Here is a 17,745-nt window from a genome sequence, read left to right on the forward strand (position 1 = left end):
TTCAGCGACGACGAGGAGGATGAGAAGCCGAAGAAGAAGAAGAAGAAACGCTTCTGATCAGCGACGATGAGGAGTATGAGAAGGCGAAGAGGAGGAGAAGTAGCGCTTCTGATTAATGCATCCATCATCGCTCATCATACCGTTCTGTCGTCTTCGCCGAGTCTCGGTCGGTTGTACAACAAAAACTTGGTCGGACAACTAAGGAAGGTGTGAAGGAAACAAACAAAAGCGTATTTCCGCGGCATCTACAGCCCTCTTCAACGGGCGCGTGTACCTAGAGAAAGGACACCATGCAGATTTTCGTCAAGACCCGTGAGTGATCATCCCGTACCCTCCCTCAGAACGGGCTTCTGACCCCGACGCGCGGGACGGAAGCCCGTCTTCCGGAGCGTCATCGCGTTTTTTTCCACCCCGTAGAGCCCTCCTCACGGCCTGCTAACGCGTCCCTCCGATCCCTCCGCAGTCACGGGCAAGACCATCACCCTCGAGGTCGAGTCTTCGGACACCATCGACAACGTGAAGGCTAAGATTCAGGACAAGGAGGGTGAGTTTCCGAGCGCTGAGGACATGCGTGACGCGCGATCGACGTCTCAATCGACGGCAAAATGGCTTTTAGGGTTTTCCCGAGCGGGGTGGGGCTGGGGGGTGAACCTCAGCCTCTCCGCCGGTCGCGGACACGAGACGCCGGCGGATCTCATCGGCGTTCGGCCGGTTGGGAACGTTGATGGGAGAACGTCTTGCGCACGGGCGGCGGCGCTCATCTCGTGTCTCGGCGCGGTGCCCCCTCGCGCGCGCCCCGAGGGTTTTTCCCATCCATAACCCAGGGCAAAATCTGTCCCACTCACATCAAATGGACGCGACGACTAAGTGATGATGCTCTCCCTCTTCGCTCGCAGGCATCCCCCCTGACCAGCAGCGTCTCATCTTCGCGGGCAAGCAGCTCGAGGACGGCCGCACCCTCGCGGACTACAACATCCAGAAGGAGTCCACCCTTCACCTTGTCCTCCGCCTCCGCGGTGGCATCATCGAGCCCTCCCTCATCCAGCTTGCGCGCAAGTACAACCAGGACAAGATGATCTGCCGCAAGTGAGTGTCCCCCTCAAACCTGTCGCACGGTGCACACGAGCTGTTCCCCGTCAAAAGGGCCAGAAAGTTTGTCTTGACGGACCCTCCATTCTCTCAAGTCGAAAAACGGACCCGAAAGCGACTTGGAAGCTCTTTCACTTTGCCTGGCGGTGGTTTCCACCCATCGCCCGGTCATTCCGAGTTTCTACACTCCACGACCTTTCCGGCGCTCGATTCTCACCGTACATCGTCCCTCTCTTCTCTCCCTCAGGTGCTACGCGCGTCTTCACCTCCGCGCCGTGAACTGCCGCAAGAAGAAGTGCGGTCACACCAACCAGCTTCGCCCCAAGAAGAAGCTCAAGTAAGCGGGACCGCCGCGTGCTTGGGGCTTTCGGGTGTTAGCTCTGGTGCGTTATTAGTTTGGGTAGCGTGATGCGCCGTGGCCACGTGCGCGTCATGTAATTCAGATACACTTAAAAAATCATTCGCTGTAGTTCGTCTAAGTCTTGTGGACCCGCAAGCAAGTGACAGTTCCTACAAGTAACAGTGCCCAGCACCGAAATGTCATCTTCCCGCCCGAGAAGGTTTTTTTGAACAGCTGTGCGGTCCGTATCTTCGAGCCCCACACTCTCGGAGGGGCTGCCGAGATGGCAGGCGTCGAGGTTGTGGATTTGACGCTTTCGGACGACGAGGAGGATGTCGCCGTAGGTAACAGGGATGAGGAGGTGGTTGAGGTGGTTGTGAATAGGGAGGTGCGCGGAGCGGGACCGGCAAACCGCGCAGACGACGACGAAGATGAAGTCGTGGTGACGGGTGCGATACTTGGCACCCCCTTTCCCTTCCTTCGCCGCGATGCGTCGACATCTGACGCGCGCGTTCGCGTCAAAGGCGCTCCGCTCCGATACGAAAGCGTCCTCGGACCATTTCGATCGGGTGAACCGGGCACAACGCGCGACGATTTCCTCGCCCACGCGCCCCTGAAACCTTCAGATCTGACGCATCTTGTCAACCTATTTTTCACCCCGCCCCGCGTACAGGAATGGTCGGAGACGACGCCTTGGTCGACTTCCCCCACCCACGTCACGCTTGCGCCGTGTTCAAGTTCGACTCTACGCGACACACGCAGCACTGCCCGAACTGCTGGTGCGTCCCCTGCCCGCGATGCTTCCTTCTCGGACGAGTCAAATAAGAACCCCTCCGCTTTCCCCAAGGGGGTGCCAGCTTTGTTTCTGAAATTCCATCTCTGACTGAACGACGCAGGTGCTACTGCTGCGACCAGCAGGCGCCGTGCGCGGATTGGGTCATTCACTGCGATGCCAAGGCGGGTGTTGCCAGGTGGGATCAAATGCGCACCCGCATCCAGTTGACAAAGGCGCAGGCTGCTCGGCCCGCGGCGCGGCCCGGACCTGCTCCCCCGGCGTCCCCGGCCGCGCGAGCTCTGCAGGCGGCGGAGGCTCGTGCGCGCATGGAAGAAATGACACGTAATGCGGCACCGCACCTCGGCGAGGACCGAGGGGTCCTCCTCCGTGAGCCCCCGCTGTACGAGCGCATGCCCGACCCCGCGACGCTTCCCGGTCTGCAGGAAATCGGTTTGTTGAAGCTTCCCGTGTACGTCAACACCAAGGACGGGATGAACGCGGCCCGACTCGATGCAGAGTTTGACGACGCGCGCTTCGGGGTCCGGTTCAGGGACTCAGAGACGAGGAGGAAGGTCGCGACAAACCAAAACCCCCGAGTAGAGCCGCGGCACGCGAGGACCAATCTGTACTCTCTGTTTGGCGAAAAGGCTGGTCACGCCGCGACAAGAGGAAGCCAGGCCCCCTCGCGGCTGAAAATGCGGGATATGTTCCGTCCCGGGGAAGAACCCAAACGCAAACAAATTCCCATTCGCGTCGTCGTGATTGACTCTGCCGGTATGAATCCTCCCGTGGACGTCGCCGTCCTTGTCGGCCGCAACGATCTCGTGAGCAACCTGGTGCAGGGCATCCGCACGAAGCTTGCAATTCCCGTCAAGGAGAAGATTGTGCTGGCCAGCGTGCAGTTCAAGCACTACGACGAGAAGAGGCAAGGCAAACCCGGGGCTCTGTTCCAAGGCTGCTCCAAAGTGAACGTGCTCTATACCTGCGCGACGGATAAGGATGGCAAGGTGTTGGCGGATGCCAACCGTGTAGACGCGGGCAGGAATCCGGATCCTGCGCTGCCCTTTGACAAACGTGCGGTGCAGGGTGTCATCGGGTTCAGCCGAGAGGTGCCGCCGGATTCGCCCGTGAACCTGGATGCGCTCGCGCGCGATTACGTCGAGAATAAGAGCTCCAACGCGAAGGCCGCGAAGCTGAATGATCCCGTGCAGCCCGACGACGTGCTGGTGGCTTATCGCCTTCCGGAGAACACAGCGGATGTCGTTATCGTTTACCCTTGCTACCACGACGACATCACGAAGGTCAAGGCTGAGGCAGAGGAGGCGAAGAAGAGGAAGCTGGAGACGCAGAAGAGGGTGGAAAAGATCAAGCAGGCGAGGAAGGAGGCGAGGAGGGCTGTGGTTGACCCGTACGACTCGGAGTATGACTCGGATAACCCGTACTATGACTCCTCCGACGAGGACATGGAACACGATCTGAACGCGTTTGCAGATGAAAAGAAAACGTGGATCAAGCCCTTCTCGTTTCCGCTCATCATGCCCGTGCCCAAGGACGGCGTCCGCGACGTCACCAACATTCCCAGGGAGAACATCTTCAATCCCCCAAAGGAGATTGAAGTTGGCGGCGAGGTGCCGGCGGCCGCGCTTGTATCCACCCTGAAGAACATCATCTCGCACTGCATCAAGGATGGCTCCGACAAACCCGAGAACGCGCAGGCGAAGGGTAAACGCAAGGCCCCGGTCGACTCCATAAACCTACCCGAGCCTCTACTGCTTCACACCGGGCAAGATTACCAAAACCCCATCAGGCAAGTGGAATGCTCTGCGTTTGAGGAACTCTACGCTGGCAACAAGCTCAGCACATTTGCCAACCTCAACTACAAGCACCACCACCGTAAGTTTGACCCGAAGAACACCCGGTTCAACTACGGCGTACATGCCTTTAACAACTCGGGCTTCCGTATGCACCAGATCATCGCAGTGTACAATCATGGCGCGCTGAGCACATCGGCTAAGAAGGCGTTCACGGCGCCTCTTGATATCTTCAGAGCTGGTGCTGTTCGCCACCAGACTGCTGAGGAGGACGAGAAGGATCTGCCCAACCTGTACAGGCGCCAGTGTGCGGAGCACGCAGCGGCGGCACGCGCGGAGAGGATTCTCCTCGAGCTAAAGTGCGCGAGCTTCGCTTGCTTTGATGAATTGCCGCGGCCGCATAACCCCCGTGGAAGTGGTTACCCTAACCCCCCCAGGAAGTGGAGGGCCAGACAGCCCCTCATTCGCTTGGCGGCTTTCATCAAGGAGAAGGTATCATCGAAGGTCAATGCCGCCTGGCAGAAGGCGACTCTGGAGATCAAGATCTACATCAAGGACCCTCGCGTCCCTGCTCCTGCAGTCGACGCAATGGGCCACACATGCAAGGATTTTGTGTCCAGGAACAACATGAACAACAACATTTTCTACGAGTGCGGCAACCACCGCGAGGATTACTACAGTCGTCCATCGTACGAGAAAAACAACAGCACTCTTCAGACCATTCCCGGTTCGGTCATGTACGAGTCCATCTCGTGGATGTTGTGGGACGCGGACATGATGGCACACTACGACATGATTTGTCGCATGCACCGGAACGTGAGCGACGTGAGGAGCATCCCCACATTCATGAAGCGTCTTGAGATGCCCGTGGGCAAGGCGGCAAAGCAGCCCGCCGGTTTGACGTGCGACATGCGCGACTACCAGCTTCAGTCTCTTCAGCGCATGATCGACCTCGAGGGTAAGCCGGGGGGTCTCCGTGACGTGATGTGGAAGCCCATCCCTGCATTACCGACCATCCTGTTCTCGCCTATGTTCCGCATGACAATGCTTAATAGCGAGGTGCCCGTGATGCCCAAGGGCGGCTTCATCTGCGAGGAGATGGGACTCGGCAAGACGATCGAGGTTCTAGGTCTGGTGCTGGCCAACCCCGCTCCCAAGGACTGGCTGAAGAACGGAGACCCCGAAGGGACGGTTTGCAGGTCACCCAGCGAGGGCTTGGGCATGAGGGCCGAGACGAACAGCTCGGGCCAGGCGATGGATGCGAGACTGGCAACAAAGTATCGCTCCACCGCCACGCTGGTGGTGTGCGCTGTCAGCCTTGTCGGCCAGTGGATCGACGAGGCCCGATCCAAGCTGGACGGTAACAACACTCTGCGCATCCACATGTACCACGGCCAGAAGCGGATCAGGGACCCCAAGAAGCTCGCGGAGGACTTTGATCTGATTGTCACCACGTACCAGACGCTCGCGTCGGACCGCGGCAAGCAGAACATCAACCACCCGCTCAACCAGATCGAATGGTACAGAATCGTGCTGGACGAGGCGCACATGGCCAAGTCAGCGGCCACGTCGCAGTCTAAGGCATGCTTCGAGCTCAGGTCGGCGCGAAGGTGGGCGTGCACCGGGACCCCCATGGGCACAGACGTGTTGGACCTTCACGGTCAGATCAAATTCCTTGGCTTGCACCCGGCGCTGAACAAGCCCGTGTTTGAGAACTGGTTCCGCGGACCCCTGCACAAGAGCGGAAGGCACCACGCGTCGCGCACAGCGTTTCTGCCCCTCGCCCTCCTGGGCTCTATCATGATTCGCCACACCAAGAACCAGCAGATTGCGGGTAGGAAGATCCTTGAGCTGCCCCCCAAGCACGAGGCGACGGTCGAGGTGGTCCTCGGACCTCAGGAGCGCGCTAAGTACGACGAACTTCACGCCAGGGCCAAGGAGAACTTCCAGCGCAACTTCGCCGCGCGCGGCGACGCGTTCATCAGCTCCAAGATTTTGTCCATCATGAGCCTCCTGCTGCCGCTCCGCAGGCTGTGCTCCGGCGGTCACCTCACGCAGGAGGACCTCGAGGTGGACCTCACCAGACAGAGGGCGGCGGCGGCAGCGGCGGAGAACAGGCGGAGGAACGCCGCCGCCGCCGCCGAAGCTGCCCAGGACGTCAAGCCCAACCTCGGCGGCGCCGGCGCGGACGTGAAACCCGACCCGGGCGTCGCCGCGGGAGGACCCGCGGCTCCCGTTCTGGATGCCAAGCCCGTGGTGCCCGCGCCCTTGGACGGGGTCGACAAGGAATGCAGCGTCTGCAAGGATATCTGCGACGGGCCCCTGAGGACCGGATGCGGCCACTTCTTCTGCACGGACTGCCTGCTGGATGTCACCGCCAACACCGGGCTCAACGCAAACGGAGGCGGCAGAGGCGGCAGAGGCGGTCGCGGCGGCCGCGGCCGCGGGAGGGGTGCCGGTGATGGCGAGGGCAGCAACCGATGCGCTTGCCCCGCGCTGGGGTGCCGCGCGACGATTGACGTCCAGCATATCCGCGAGGAGCGAAGGAGGACTGAGGAGCCTCGTGCCGGTCGCGGCGGTCGTGGCGGTCGCGGCGGTCGCGGCGGTCGCGGCGCTGCTGCTCCCGCCCCCGCCGCCGACGAGGCCGCCGAGCCGATGGACGTCGATGGCGGGGCTGCTGGGGATGGCGCCAACGGTGACGTTGAGGAGGTTCGGGTGGTGCTGAACTCCGAAAGCAAGCTCCAGGCGTTGGTCACCGAGTTGCGCAAGATGCGCGACGAGGACGGGTCAAACAAGGCGCTCATCTTTTCGCAGTTCAACTCCACCCTCAGCTGGCTGCAGGAGCGCCTGCCCGAGGAGGGCTTTGGGTTCCGCACCATCAGCGGCAGCATGCCCCTCAAGCAGCGCGACCAAGCGATCCAGGCGTTCCAGAAGGACCCACCGACCACCGTGTTTTTGCTCTCCATGCGCTCGGGTGCCGTTGGAATTAATCTGACCTCGGCGACACACGTGTTCCTGGTTGAGCCAGCGTTCAACCCAGCGCTGACCGAACAGGCCATCGGCCGCTCGTGGCGCATGGGGCAGAGACGGGAGGTCCGCGTCAAACACCTCATCGTCGCCAACTCGATCGAGTCCAACATTCGCAAGTTGCTCGCCGCAAGGGAGGAAACGAAGCCCGAAGACGAAGCGGCCGACGTGATTGAGGCGGAGAAGCAGCGCGGCATGACCAAGGGCGAACTCGCGGGACACCTCAAGGCGGATAAGCAGAAACTCAAGGCGGCAGAATTGAACATGCTCTTCGAGCTGGCTGAAGAAGGCGCGCCGGTGCCGGCGGTCAAACCCGAGGGGAGAAACGCCGCCCGCTGAGAGACGATGGAATGCTTCGCACCGACGGAGAGTTACGATGACGCGCACCGTCGGGACACGAAGTGCAACAACATTGCACGCACGCACGCACATTGCATAGAATAGCACGACTACTACGAAAGTTTGAATAGCCACACACGTGTACTACGAATTTTACTTGTTGCGCTTGGTGCCTGCGACGCGCGAGAGGTCCTTGAGCAATCGCGAAGCCTCGGCCGCGGTAACCTTAGGAGAGAGCATCAATCCATCCTCCGAGCACCTGCCCGCAGCCGAGAAGACCACCATGGGCGGGTCTCCTTCCGCCTTACCACGCTTAACGAGGACAAGGACAACCGCGCCAGTCTGTCCATCATCCACGCATGCGCGCCACTTTCGTCGCGTCGCTTCGGACATCTCTTCTGCGGTTAGGCAGACGAGCTCCTTGGTGTTGCTTGGGTCGTCGGCACCGGATGACCTCGCCGCGAGCATCACCTGCAGGTCGCTTGGAACCACCTGAACGCGACGCTTGCGAGAGGCGCGCGCCAAAGCCTCGGCGCCCGCTGAAGTGAGGTCATATGGAAATGCCGCATCTGATGCCTCGTTCCAAACTGAAGCTCTGGGAACGAGTGCGACAACGCCAGCCGATGCAATCGCGATTGGACCGAGGTCAGTCAAGTTTGACACAGAGCGAGGTGAGAGCGTAACGGCACCCCCCGCGCCCAGCCACAACCGTTTTTTGGAGCTAGATCCCAGTCCAAGCTGGGCTGCGATAGCCGACATCTCGTTCGGAGGAAGAGGTCGGACGGGATCGGGCAGGTCACCAGCAGCGCGAGCCGCAGCGGTCCTCGCGCACTCTCCCTTCTGGGATGCATCGGAAACTCCCTCTGTGATCTTCTTCTTCGCTTTCCTACGCAGCAGTGCGATGAAAAACCCGCCAGTGTCCTGATCGTGCGGCAAAAGTCTTGCACACCGCTCGAGGTGCATCCTCTTTGCTACCTCCTGGCTTGGAGGCCACATCGAAACCTCCGTGGCTGGCATACCCGCAGCGGTCGCAGTGCCGTAGTCATCATACCACCGCAGCGTGACGTCGTCGTCCGACTCCGATTCAGAATCCGAGTCGAACCTGCTGGTACCATCTTGGCCTTTGAAGGCATGCTCTGCGACCTTCCACGTGGACACGCCCGGTCTGTATCTCATGCCCGGCGCGCCCGCATCCATGGCGCCTTTGACGAGCTCAAACTCAGGGTTCTCTTTCAGGATTGCCGCCACCACCGCCTCATCCTCTACCGGATTAAGCGAGCACGTGGAGTACAGAAGATGCCCCCCGGGTTTGACCAATTGCGTCATACGCCGCGCCACGGCCACCTGCGTGGCGTGTAAGGCATTTCCGCCGCCTGGGTGCCATCGCCGCAAAGCGTCCGGGTCCTTTCGAAACGTCCCGTCTCCAGAGCAAGGAACGTCTGCCAGCACCGCATCGTAACCCTCGATCCCGTCATCAAAAATGGGCACTGGGACGTCTTGTCCATAGGAACACGTAACAACGAGCGACTCCATCTCTCGAGCGCTCCTGGCGTGCCTCTTTATGGCATCTTGGAGCGTCTTGACCCTTCCCGGGTGAGCATCATTAGCAACCACCAAACCTCGAACACCTCCGCGCTCGTCGCCATCTTCCGGAGGTGAGACCCTCTCCAGGAGCTGCATGGTCTTGTTGCCCGGCGCAGCGCACACATCGAGAACTCTGTCGCCTGGTTTCAGATGCGGCGCGAGGACCAGCACGGGGAGCATCGATACAGCTTCCTGCCTCGCGAGCAGCCCGCTGGACGTGCCTGCGTCCACAACTTCCGCCACAGCCTCGTGCAGCTTCTCTCTCCTGCCCGCATCCCTGGTCTCCGCCGCAGCCTGCCACCCCTCATCTGCGGGCATCCATTCTAACCCATGCACTAGATTGGCGTCCCGTAGCTGCCTAAGACGCGCCTTCAGCGAAGACGCGCGCCTCCCGTCGGTGGCGTGGAGTCGGAACGTGATTGGCAATGCAGTCGAGTAGCAGGCCTCCACCTCCTCGAGTTCATCGTCGCCGTCCACCAGGCCCTGCGCGCGATAGTATTGCCTAAACAGCGAGGGACCGTACCCAAACTTCCGCCACAACAGCAGCTCTCGTTTGTCCAGTTGCGCGGATCGCAGCGCGTTCTTCACGCGAGCGGCGGATGAGTCGGAGGCGGCGGCGGCATCCGAGGAGCGCGGGCGCTTCTTTGGGCGCGCAAGTGCATCGTCGATCCCCCAGGTATGAGTGTTGGATCCGAGAGAATGCTGCTTCTTTTTCTTCTTCTTCTTCCCCTCCCGCTTCATCGCCTCGTGCGAGGCGCCGTGCCAACGAGTGTGAGCGAGTCTACTCGGATCCTGTGAAAAACAGCATGCACGCGTGACCCTGACGAGTGCTTTCACATCGTGAGTCAATACTCTGTTGTTACAAGATCGGCTAAGGGCACTTCAGTCACCCTGGACTTGTTCCGCCCGGGGCCGCCGCGTCCGTCTCCCTATCGCCTGTCAACTACTGTTACACTCTCACTCACGCCGCCGCCCTCTCACGCCGTGAGCTGCCTCCTCCCCTTGGCCCTGCGCCTCTTCAGCACCTTCCTTCCACCGGGCGTACCGGTCCTGGAGAGAAATCCGTGTCTGCGCTTACGAACCAGCTTGGATGGCTGGTACGTGCGTTTGGTATGCGCGTACATGACGTCGTCCGGGTCTGCGTCCACGCCGTCGATGTTGAGCTCAAGCTCAAGTCCAAAGCCAGTGCCCACGACACCGTCGACGGGCGCCTCGACGACGGGCGCGGGAGCTTCGTGCAGCGTGGCGGGAGTGACACGCTCGTTGTTTGTCGGCGCCCATGCGCGCTCTAGATCGTGGAGGAGGTGCTCCGCGGATCTGTTTTGCCTCGCGTGCCAGCTCTGGATGGCGGCTAACCTCGCGGCGATCCTCCTCTCCTGTTCTTCGTCCTTTTCCCATAGGCTCTCGGGTGTGACGCGCAGGGAGGAGAGGACCTTTGCCACCGGCGGGTCCAGCGGCGCGACGGGAACCTTGGTTGGGGACTTGTCGTTCTCGGGAACGTGCCAAGGGGAGGTGCCCTTGCTGCCGTGCGTAGCCAACGACGCGGCGGAGCAGGTGGTCATTCCCGCGCCCGGGTGGTTGAACGAGGCGAGGGGCGCGGCGGCGGATGACAGGGGCGAGGAGCTCGCGACGCGCACGGCGGCGGTGGTTGACGCGCCGGCGGGCGCCTGCGAGGTCGCAGCGCGGGTCAGGCCCATGGCGAGCGCGCGACGCAGGGCTCCGGACATGACGTCGGCGAACGGGCAATTCTTTGCCCTAACTGAAAAATCCCGGGTCTACCCGCGACGACGCCTACGGCTCGCGGACGTATGAAAGATGCGCGCGGCGATCGCGCCACTCGATCTCTCGTGGGTGTCGGTTTCCGCACGGTTGGGACTCGGTGTGGTGACACCGAGCGCGCCGGAGTTTGTGCGCCCCGGGCGAAGCCCCGCGGTGATCTTGGGAAAATAGGCTGGAAGGCAAGCCAGATCAGCAGATGCCCCGACTGGGGTCCGATCGAATTGTCCGATCGGAGAGGCCCGGGCGCGGCGACTTGCAAGTTTTTTCCAGTTAGAGCTTTACACTTCAAACGCGCTATGTGTGATTCGAGCCATTCACTTAGACTCATCCTTGGGCTTCTTCCGCTTGATCACGGTGCCCTCGTCCAGCATCTCGCTCAAAACCCGCTCGTTCGCCGCCGAGCCCGAGGCTGGAGGCTTCGCAGCCTCCCTCGGGGTTGAAGACGAGACACCTCCAACACCACCCTTACCAACCTCCTTGGACGCCGCCTCGAGCGCCTGCTGACCCAGCTTCGCACCCTCCGACACCACCTTGGCCGCACCGCCGAGAATACCCCCGAGATCCACGTTCTTGAACGTCTTGGACCCAACCTTGGACAGGTCCAACCTGTCACGGGCCGGCTTCGTCGAGGAAGCCGCCGACGCGGGAGGAACGGGAGCGGGCTTCGCAGCCTCCACGGGTTTCGGCGCAGGCTTCGCAGCCTCCACGGGTTTCGCCGCGGGCTTCGCAGCCTCCACGGGTTTCGCCGCGGGCTTCGCAGCCTCCACGGGTTTCGCCGCGGGCTTCGCAGCCTCCACGGGTTTCGGCGCCGCCTTGGGCACCGGAGGGGGAGTTGGGGGAGCTGGGGTCGACGCCACCGGCGGCGGCGTCTCCTTCACCGAGGGAGTGTACGCCGAGTAGTCCACCGAGGACATCGGCGACGTGTACTTGCTGTACTCCTGGCTGAGGTCCCTGGCGGGTGGAGTGTACGAGGTGTCCGTGGAGAAGGCCGCGAGGAACGCGTCGGCATCGAAGGACGTGTCGCCGTAGTCGGTCGCCGGGAGCGCGTACCCCTTAGCCGCCGCGGGGGGCGCGGTAGAGTCCGGGTACGAGGAGCCGTAGGAGGGCATCGCCGGCGGGTTGTACGAGTTGGGCACCGCGGAAGGCCTGGCAGGCGCGGATCCCGATGATTGCAGCCCGTACTTGCTCGTGAGCTCAGCGAAGATGCGATCCACATCGGACTGGTCCGCAGAGGGCGAAGACCCCGTCGCGGACGAGCCGTAGGAGGAAGCCGGGCTGTAGGAGGAAACCGGTTGGAACGGGTCGCGGACGGAGGGCGACGAGTACCCGTCGTCCTGCATCCCCAGCTGCCTCTTGGCCTCCTGGACGCGGTTCATCATCACCTCCTTCTCCTTGTCCGACATCACCCTGCTGCTCGCCTCAAACACCGCGGTGGCGGGCATCTTTGGCTTTTCCTCCAGCTTCTCCTCGACAACCTTCTTCTCCTCAGCCACGGGCTCCTCCTTCTTGGGCTCAGCCTTCACCACACCCGCCGCGGTAGTCTGCACGGGCGCCGCGCGCTCCGGTGCGGGGGTGGTGACGGTCGCTCCCACCGTCGCCAGCTCCCTCTTCGGCCCCGTAATAGCCTTCACGAGGGAGTTGACAACCATCAATCCAAACCCCGCCGCGACAGCCGCGTACGCCGGCGTGGAGTACAGCATGGCGCACGCAAACTCGACTCCGGAGAGGAACCATGATACGGCGATGCGAACCACCGTCAGGGTAATGGCGGCGAGGGACTTGAAGGGCTTGGCCATCAGGATCTTCGCCCACTCGCCGTTTGCAATCGCAGCCGCGAAGTACCCGACACCCTCCTTGGTCTTGGCCACGACATCCGCGAGCGGCGACCCGGCGATGGGGCTAGCGGCGGTGCCAGATGCGGCGGAGCTAGCGCCAGAAGCCGCGCCCGTGGCGATCTCGCCGATCTTCTTCACCCCCGCACCCGCCGCTTCGTACGCGTCGAGGGCCATCTCAACGGTGAGATCGCAAGCGCGAACAGCTCCGGTCTTCGCCGTGACAACCGCGGCCCTAACGGCGTCCTGAGCAGGCAGAAGGTTGTCCGCGTTCACCGCACCGACGATCGGCGCGAGATCGGCGTAAGCAAAGCCGACCGCCGCCGCGCACGCCGCGGCGAGCACGAGCATCCCAAGCCAAGGAAAGCCACCTCCGGAATTGTCTTCGCCGTAGGGGTCGGCGGAGGAAGCGCTCGCGTTCGTGCGCACCGAAGCGCGTCGAGAGGCGAGGACGGCACTCATGGGCGGCAGCGGGTCCCAAGCGTATCGGACCTGGGCCCCGCGGTGCGCCATGTACCCTCCCAGTGGCGCCGCGCGAACGGGTCGCACAGCCTTGGACGCCGGACGCAAGTAAGTCGCAGTGGGCCGCGTCGCGACGGCCCGGACGCGTCCCGACGCGAGCAGGGACGCGGCGGGCGCCGCGCGGACGCAGACCTTCATCACGCCCCGGTCTGTTAATGCCTTTTACCGGCTGGGTATCGAGCCCGCCTGCGAGTGCGAAGAGGAAGAGCGCGTCAGATGGGTCGGCGACGTCGACGGTTTGAACTGAGCGACGTTTGGGTGATATTTAGGAAAATCTTGGATTCGCGGCCGGCGGCGGGGGCGGTCGCGCGAGCCGGGGGGAATGTGAGCGTCCCGTGCGATGCGGGGGACTCACCAGACGCTCAGCGGAAGATTCCGCCTCGGTGAGGATGCCGCGGCGGCGCGACAGTCTCTGCCGGGCCGTGCACCGCACCGATCTTGGAAAGCGTGATACCCGTTGAGATATGCTGGCAAAATTAGACGCCCTCGTTCGCCGAGAGGCAGAACGTATGAAGCTCAGTATGAGAAAAATGAGTTTTTGGACCGGAACCCAAAAACGGTGCCTTCGCGACAATCCCACAGCACGCATTTTTCCAGCCGGGGCCTTTTGCCCCGCTGCATTTTCCAGAGCTCCGGGGGCCGGTGCCCCGCGAGCGAAGAGACAAAGGATGGGACAGGATAAGATCGACACCCAGTTCCTCAAGGACACCGTCGCGGACGTCCTCGTCCGAGCTTGCTCCGAGTGCGCGGTGTCGCAGCCCAAGGATCCGGTGGGTTTCGTCGCGGGCTGGCTGGACCAGTACGTCGCGAATGACACGATCCTAAAGAAGCACGAGGCGGCGAAGCAGCTCGCCGCCGAGCAGGAGGCTGCGATCGAGCAGGTGGGCGGACCCCTCCCGTTTTGAGTATCTCTCGGGGCGAAACGAACGCGTCGAACCCTCCCCGGAAGAGCCACCTTCACGCCCACGCACGCCCCGGGGTCGACCGCGAACAACCCGATTCGGCATCCCGCCCCGAGGAATTTCACCCTGCGCGAAAATCTCACCGCCCCCTTCCACGTCGTCCCTCATTTCACAGGAGAAGCAGGATGCGATCGAGGCTGTCGAGAACAAGAAAACGCGCATCAAGAACGCGATGGAACACCTGCGCACACTCACCGGCGACCCCGACATCCTGTACAAGCACATGGCAAACTACGCGCTGAGGCTTTCTTCCAACCCCAAGGGCGCGAGGACGTACGTCGCCGACCTCGAGGAGCCCGAGGAGGACGAGATGGCTCCCAGGCCCGACGGCGAGGAAGAGGAGGAAGACGAACCCGAGCCTGAGCCCGAGCCCGTGCCTGAGGAGAACGAGGAGGACGAGGGCGACGGGGAGGAGAAACCGGTGGTGTTTGACTACACCAAGATGTACTTTCGCTACGTCTCCGCAGCCTCGGGCGTCCGTGGCGAAGATGGCGAGTGGGTCGTGGGCAAGAAGCTCGAGCGCGGCGAAGGAGTTTCGTTCAAACTCATCGACAACACCCCGCAGGCGCCGTGGGTCGACATCGACAACTGCCTGACCTACGTCGGCCCCGAGCGGACCATTCCCTTGGCCGAAGGCGAAGACCCTCCGCCACCCCCAGATGAGGAAGACGGTCCTCAGGGCGAAACCGTGGCCTTCCTCAAGGGCTTCCCCAGGGTCGGCGCGTACTTCGCCGTGCCCATCAAACTCGCCACCGGAGAGATCGCAGGTATGCTCTGCATGGACACCCTCAAGGGTCCCGCGGGTGGCAGCGGTAGGCCCATCTCCACGGAGGACAAGGACCTCCTCCGAGAAGTTGCGCACAACGCCTCCGTCGCGCTCAACGCCGCCGCGGAGATGCGCGCGGCCAAACTGGCCCTCGCCGCCGAAGAGCAAGCGGCAATCGCCGAGGCTCTCGCGGCGACCGAGGATCCCAAGCCCGAGCTGGCCGACGGTGAAGACCCACCCCCCGAGCCCGAGCCTGAGCCCGACGAGCCCGAGGCGCCCCAGGATGGAGAAGACGAGGACGACGCCGCGCTTCGCGTCAACATCGCCAAGACCCGCAAGGCGCTCGAGGCGGCGAAGGCGAACCTGAGCAGGAAGCAGAAGAGGTTCACCGCGGTCGATACGCTCCTGGACGGCGTCGACGACGAGGCGCTGCTCGAGATCCGATCCCTGCAGCGCGCGCCCAAGTACACGTGGAAGGCGCTCAAGGCGGCGCTCTGGATCACGGGCCATAAAAAGTACGAGTTTCAGACTTGGGCGCTGACCCGCAAGCTCATCGGGGACGACAAGATCATCAAGGAGTTCAAGGACATCGATCCCTCGGAGATGACCCTGACGGACAAGGCCAGGCAGGGTTCGAGGAAGTGCCTGAGGGGCATCCGGGACTCGGAGATTGTCAAGGAATCGAAGACGGGTGCCGTTTTCTATCGGTGGTGCGTCGGATTCACGGACGTGGCAGTCGCCGCCCACGAGGTGAAGTCGAACACCGAGGCTCTCGCGGAGTACGAGACGGATCAGAGGCAGAGAGCGGAGAAGAAGGCTGCCGGAGGAGGCGGCGAGGAGGCGCCGGCGGAAGAGGCACCGTCTGCGTAGTTGTGCACCTGTCGAATATCGATTTTGACCACTCGAACTTCTTTGAAACTGTTTGTTGCGCATAAGGAGGTGCATGTTACAAGCGTATTCTACAGGTTGCGTTACAGGTGGTGTGGCGTGCGTGCCTGTGCGTGAGCTCTTCAAGTCTTGCGGGTCTATCTCGTCGTTCCGTTCGCGCCCCTGCCCGCGGGTTTTTGGTGAAGCACCCTGCCGCGCGCGTTGATGTTCTTCAGGGAGATGCAGAAGTTTGTCACCGCCGTTCGAATTCCGTCGAGCTCGATATCTGTCGTGGTGTCTTTCGATGATTTGGGCACCTGCAAGCTGTGGTTGCCACCGATGACATCGTGGACGATGATGGGGTGCGCTTTCTTCGCGTCGCGCATCGTCTTCATGGCCGAGTCGAAGAGATCCTGCCTGGAGAACGTGTCGCGAGTCCCTCTGACGATGAACGTCGGTAGCTCGAGTGACATGAGCTCGTCGTCCCTCAAATCGTCGTGCTTCCCGGGAGCGTGAAGAGGAAATGAAAACAAAACGACACCCAAAGGCTGATCCTCGTTGTTATCGAGTCGCCATGCGTCGAGCATTTCAGAAGCGAGCGCGATAGCGACTCGGGCTCCGTTCGAGTGCCCCATCAGTATCCATTTTTTCACATGTTTCATCTCGTCAAGCTCCTTCGCCGCAGCCATCGCGGCGTGAGCAGCGCGCATGCGGTACAGGGCAGCCGGTGATTTCATCGTGACGCGGACCACGGGAAACCCCATCCATGCCAGGTAATCGGAGGTATCGTCCAGGTGGCCGCCGTGAAGGTCCCCGCCAGCGCCGTGGAGCAACAACACCGCCAGATCGTTGTCCCTTCGGTCGATAGTCGTCTCGCTGATGGTGACGAGACCCTCTAACTTGGTGCCCCTGCCATCGGGCTCCGCCTCGATCTCGTACTCGAAGATCGTCATGTAACACACGCGGCTCGAACCCAACTCGACTACGCGCGCGCGAACAAGTGCAGCGGCGAAGTGAGCAGCCGTTGCCGTTGGTGTCGAGTCGTGGTCCGTCGGTTGTTCCGAGGAAAGTAACTGCCTGCTGCCAACCGGCCAATCCGCCCCCCGCCATAGCAGAGTAGAGCGCGCAGCCAGGGTCGACCCCGGACGTTCGCTCGATGGCGCCCTCCAAGCGGCGCAAGACGTCCGCCGCATCGGAGCCGACGTCCGGAAACACGAGCGCCGGCGTGCGAACCCGGCGTGGCGCGAGCGCTCGGGGCGACGTGCCCGACGCCCCCGACGCAGATCTCGACGCCGAGCCCGAAGAGCTCTTGTGCCCCATCACGCGAACCGTGTTCCGCGACCCGGTGTTTGTGCTCGAATCTGGACACACATACGAGAGGAGCGCTATTCTGTCGCACTTCCGGCGCAACGGCGCAAAGGACCCGCTCACGCGTCGCGCCCTGAGCAGCACGAAGGTGATGACGAACTGGGCGATGCGAAACGTGGTTCAGGCTTGGCTGGACAAGCACCCGGGCGTGACGCCCGACGGGTGGGACAGTCGCGAGCTGCTGGAGCCGTCGGAGGATGACGGGACGCGAACATTCGACGACGAGGGTGATGTCGAAGTGCTCCCAGGGTTTAGGGTTTAGGGTTTAGGGTTGGGTTAGGGTTTAGGGAAATAGGGTTTAGGGTTTAGGGTTTAGGGTTTAGGGTTTAGGGTTTAGGGTTTAGGGTTTAGGGTTTAGGGTTTAGGGTTTAGGGTTTAGGGTTTAGGGTTTAGGGTTTAGGGTTTAGGGTTTAGGGTTTAGGGTTTAGGGTTTAGGGTTTAGGGTTTAGGGTTTAGGGTTTAGGGTTTAGGGTTTAGGGTTTAGGGTTTAGGGTTTAGGGTTTAGGGTTTAGGGTTTAGGGTTTAGGGTTTAGGGTTTAGGGTTTAGGGTTTAGGGTTTAGGGTTTAGGGTTTAGGGTTTAGGGTTTAGGGTTTAGGGTTTAGGGTTTAGGGTTTAGGGTTTAGGGTTTAGGGTTTAGGGTTTAGGGTTTAGGGTTTAGGGTTTAGGGTTTAGGGTTTAGGGTT

The 17,745-nt window shown here is 61.8% G+C and overlaps 7 protein-coding genes across 7 annotated transcripts; 4 read left to right on the forward strand and 3 right to left on the reverse strand.

The window, feature by feature from the left end:
• Positions 1–290: 290 nt before the first annotated feature.
• Positions 291–1,090, forward strand: MICPUN_82590 (predicted protein; the record flags this gene model as incomplete). Its single annotated transcript, XM_002503017.1, has 3 exons — positions 291–312; positions 464–544; positions 897–1,090. 3 exons carry the CDS (start codon positions 291–293, stop codon positions 1,088–1,090), a joined length of 297 nt encoding a protein of 98 aa, XP_002503063.1.
• Positions 1,091–1,712: 622 nt separating this feature from the next.
• MICPUN_59710 (SNF2 super family) lies at positions 1,713–7,381 on the forward strand (the record flags this gene model as incomplete). Its single annotated transcript, XM_002503018.1, has 2 exons — positions 1,713–2,279; positions 2,348–7,381. 2 exons carry the CDS (start codon positions 1,713–1,715, stop codon positions 7,379–7,381), a joined length of 5,601 nt encoding a protein of 1,866 aa, XP_002503064.1.
• Positions 7,382–7,484: 103 nt separating this feature from the next.
• On the reverse strand, positions 7,485–10,853 carry MICPUN_59711 (predicted protein). Its single transcript, XM_002503368.1, has 2 exons — positions 9,947–10,853; positions 7,485–9,746 (listed from the first exon to the last, which is right to left on the reverse strand). Exons 1-2 carry the CDS (start codon positions 10,690–10,692, stop codon positions 7,535–7,537), a joined length of 2,958 nt encoding a protein of 985 aa, XP_002503414.1. The 5' UTR covers positions 10,693–10,853; the 3' UTR covers positions 7,485–7,534.
• A 205-nt stretch (positions 10,854–11,058) lies between these two features.
• Positions 11,059–13,236, reverse strand: MICPUN_101255 (predicted protein; the record flags this gene model as incomplete). Its single annotated transcript, XM_002503369.1, has 1 exon — positions 11,059–13,236. The coding sequence occupies one exon, from the start codon at positions 13,234–13,236 to the stop codon at positions 11,059–11,061; it is 2,178 nt and encodes a 725-aa protein (XP_002503415.1).
• Positions 13,237–13,766: 530 nt separating this feature from the next.
• Positions 13,767–15,696, forward strand: MICPUN_101256 (predicted protein; the record flags this gene model as incomplete). Its single annotated transcript, XM_002503019.1, has 2 exons — positions 13,767–13,979; positions 14,176–15,696. 2 exons carry the CDS (start codon positions 13,767–13,769, stop codon positions 15,694–15,696), a joined length of 1,734 nt encoding a protein of 577 aa, XP_002503065.1.
• Positions 15,697–15,851: 155 nt separating this feature from the next.
• Positions 15,852–16,646, reverse strand: MICPUN_59714 (predicted protein; the record flags this gene model as incomplete). Its single annotated transcript, XM_002503370.1, has 1 exon — positions 15,852–16,646. One exon carries the CDS (start codon positions 16,644–16,646, stop codon positions 15,852–15,854), a length of 795 nt encoding a protein of 264 aa, XP_002503416.1.
• Positions 16,647–16,849: 203 nt separating this feature from the next.
• On the forward strand, positions 16,850–17,323 carry MICPUN_59715 (predicted protein; the record flags this gene model as incomplete). Its single annotated transcript, XM_002503020.1, has 1 exon — positions 16,850–17,323. One exon carries the CDS (start codon positions 16,850–16,852, stop codon positions 17,321–17,323), a length of 474 nt encoding a protein of 157 aa, XP_002503066.1.
• Between the last annotated feature and the right edge of the window lie 422 nt (positions 17,324–17,745).

This window comes from Micromonas commoda, chromosome 6, assembly GCF_000090985.2.
Source record: "Micromonas commoda chromosome 6, complete sequence".
Taxonomy (NCBI): domain Eukaryota; kingdom Viridiplantae; phylum Chlorophyta; class Mamiellophyceae; order Mamiellales; family Mamiellaceae; genus Micromonas; species Micromonas commoda.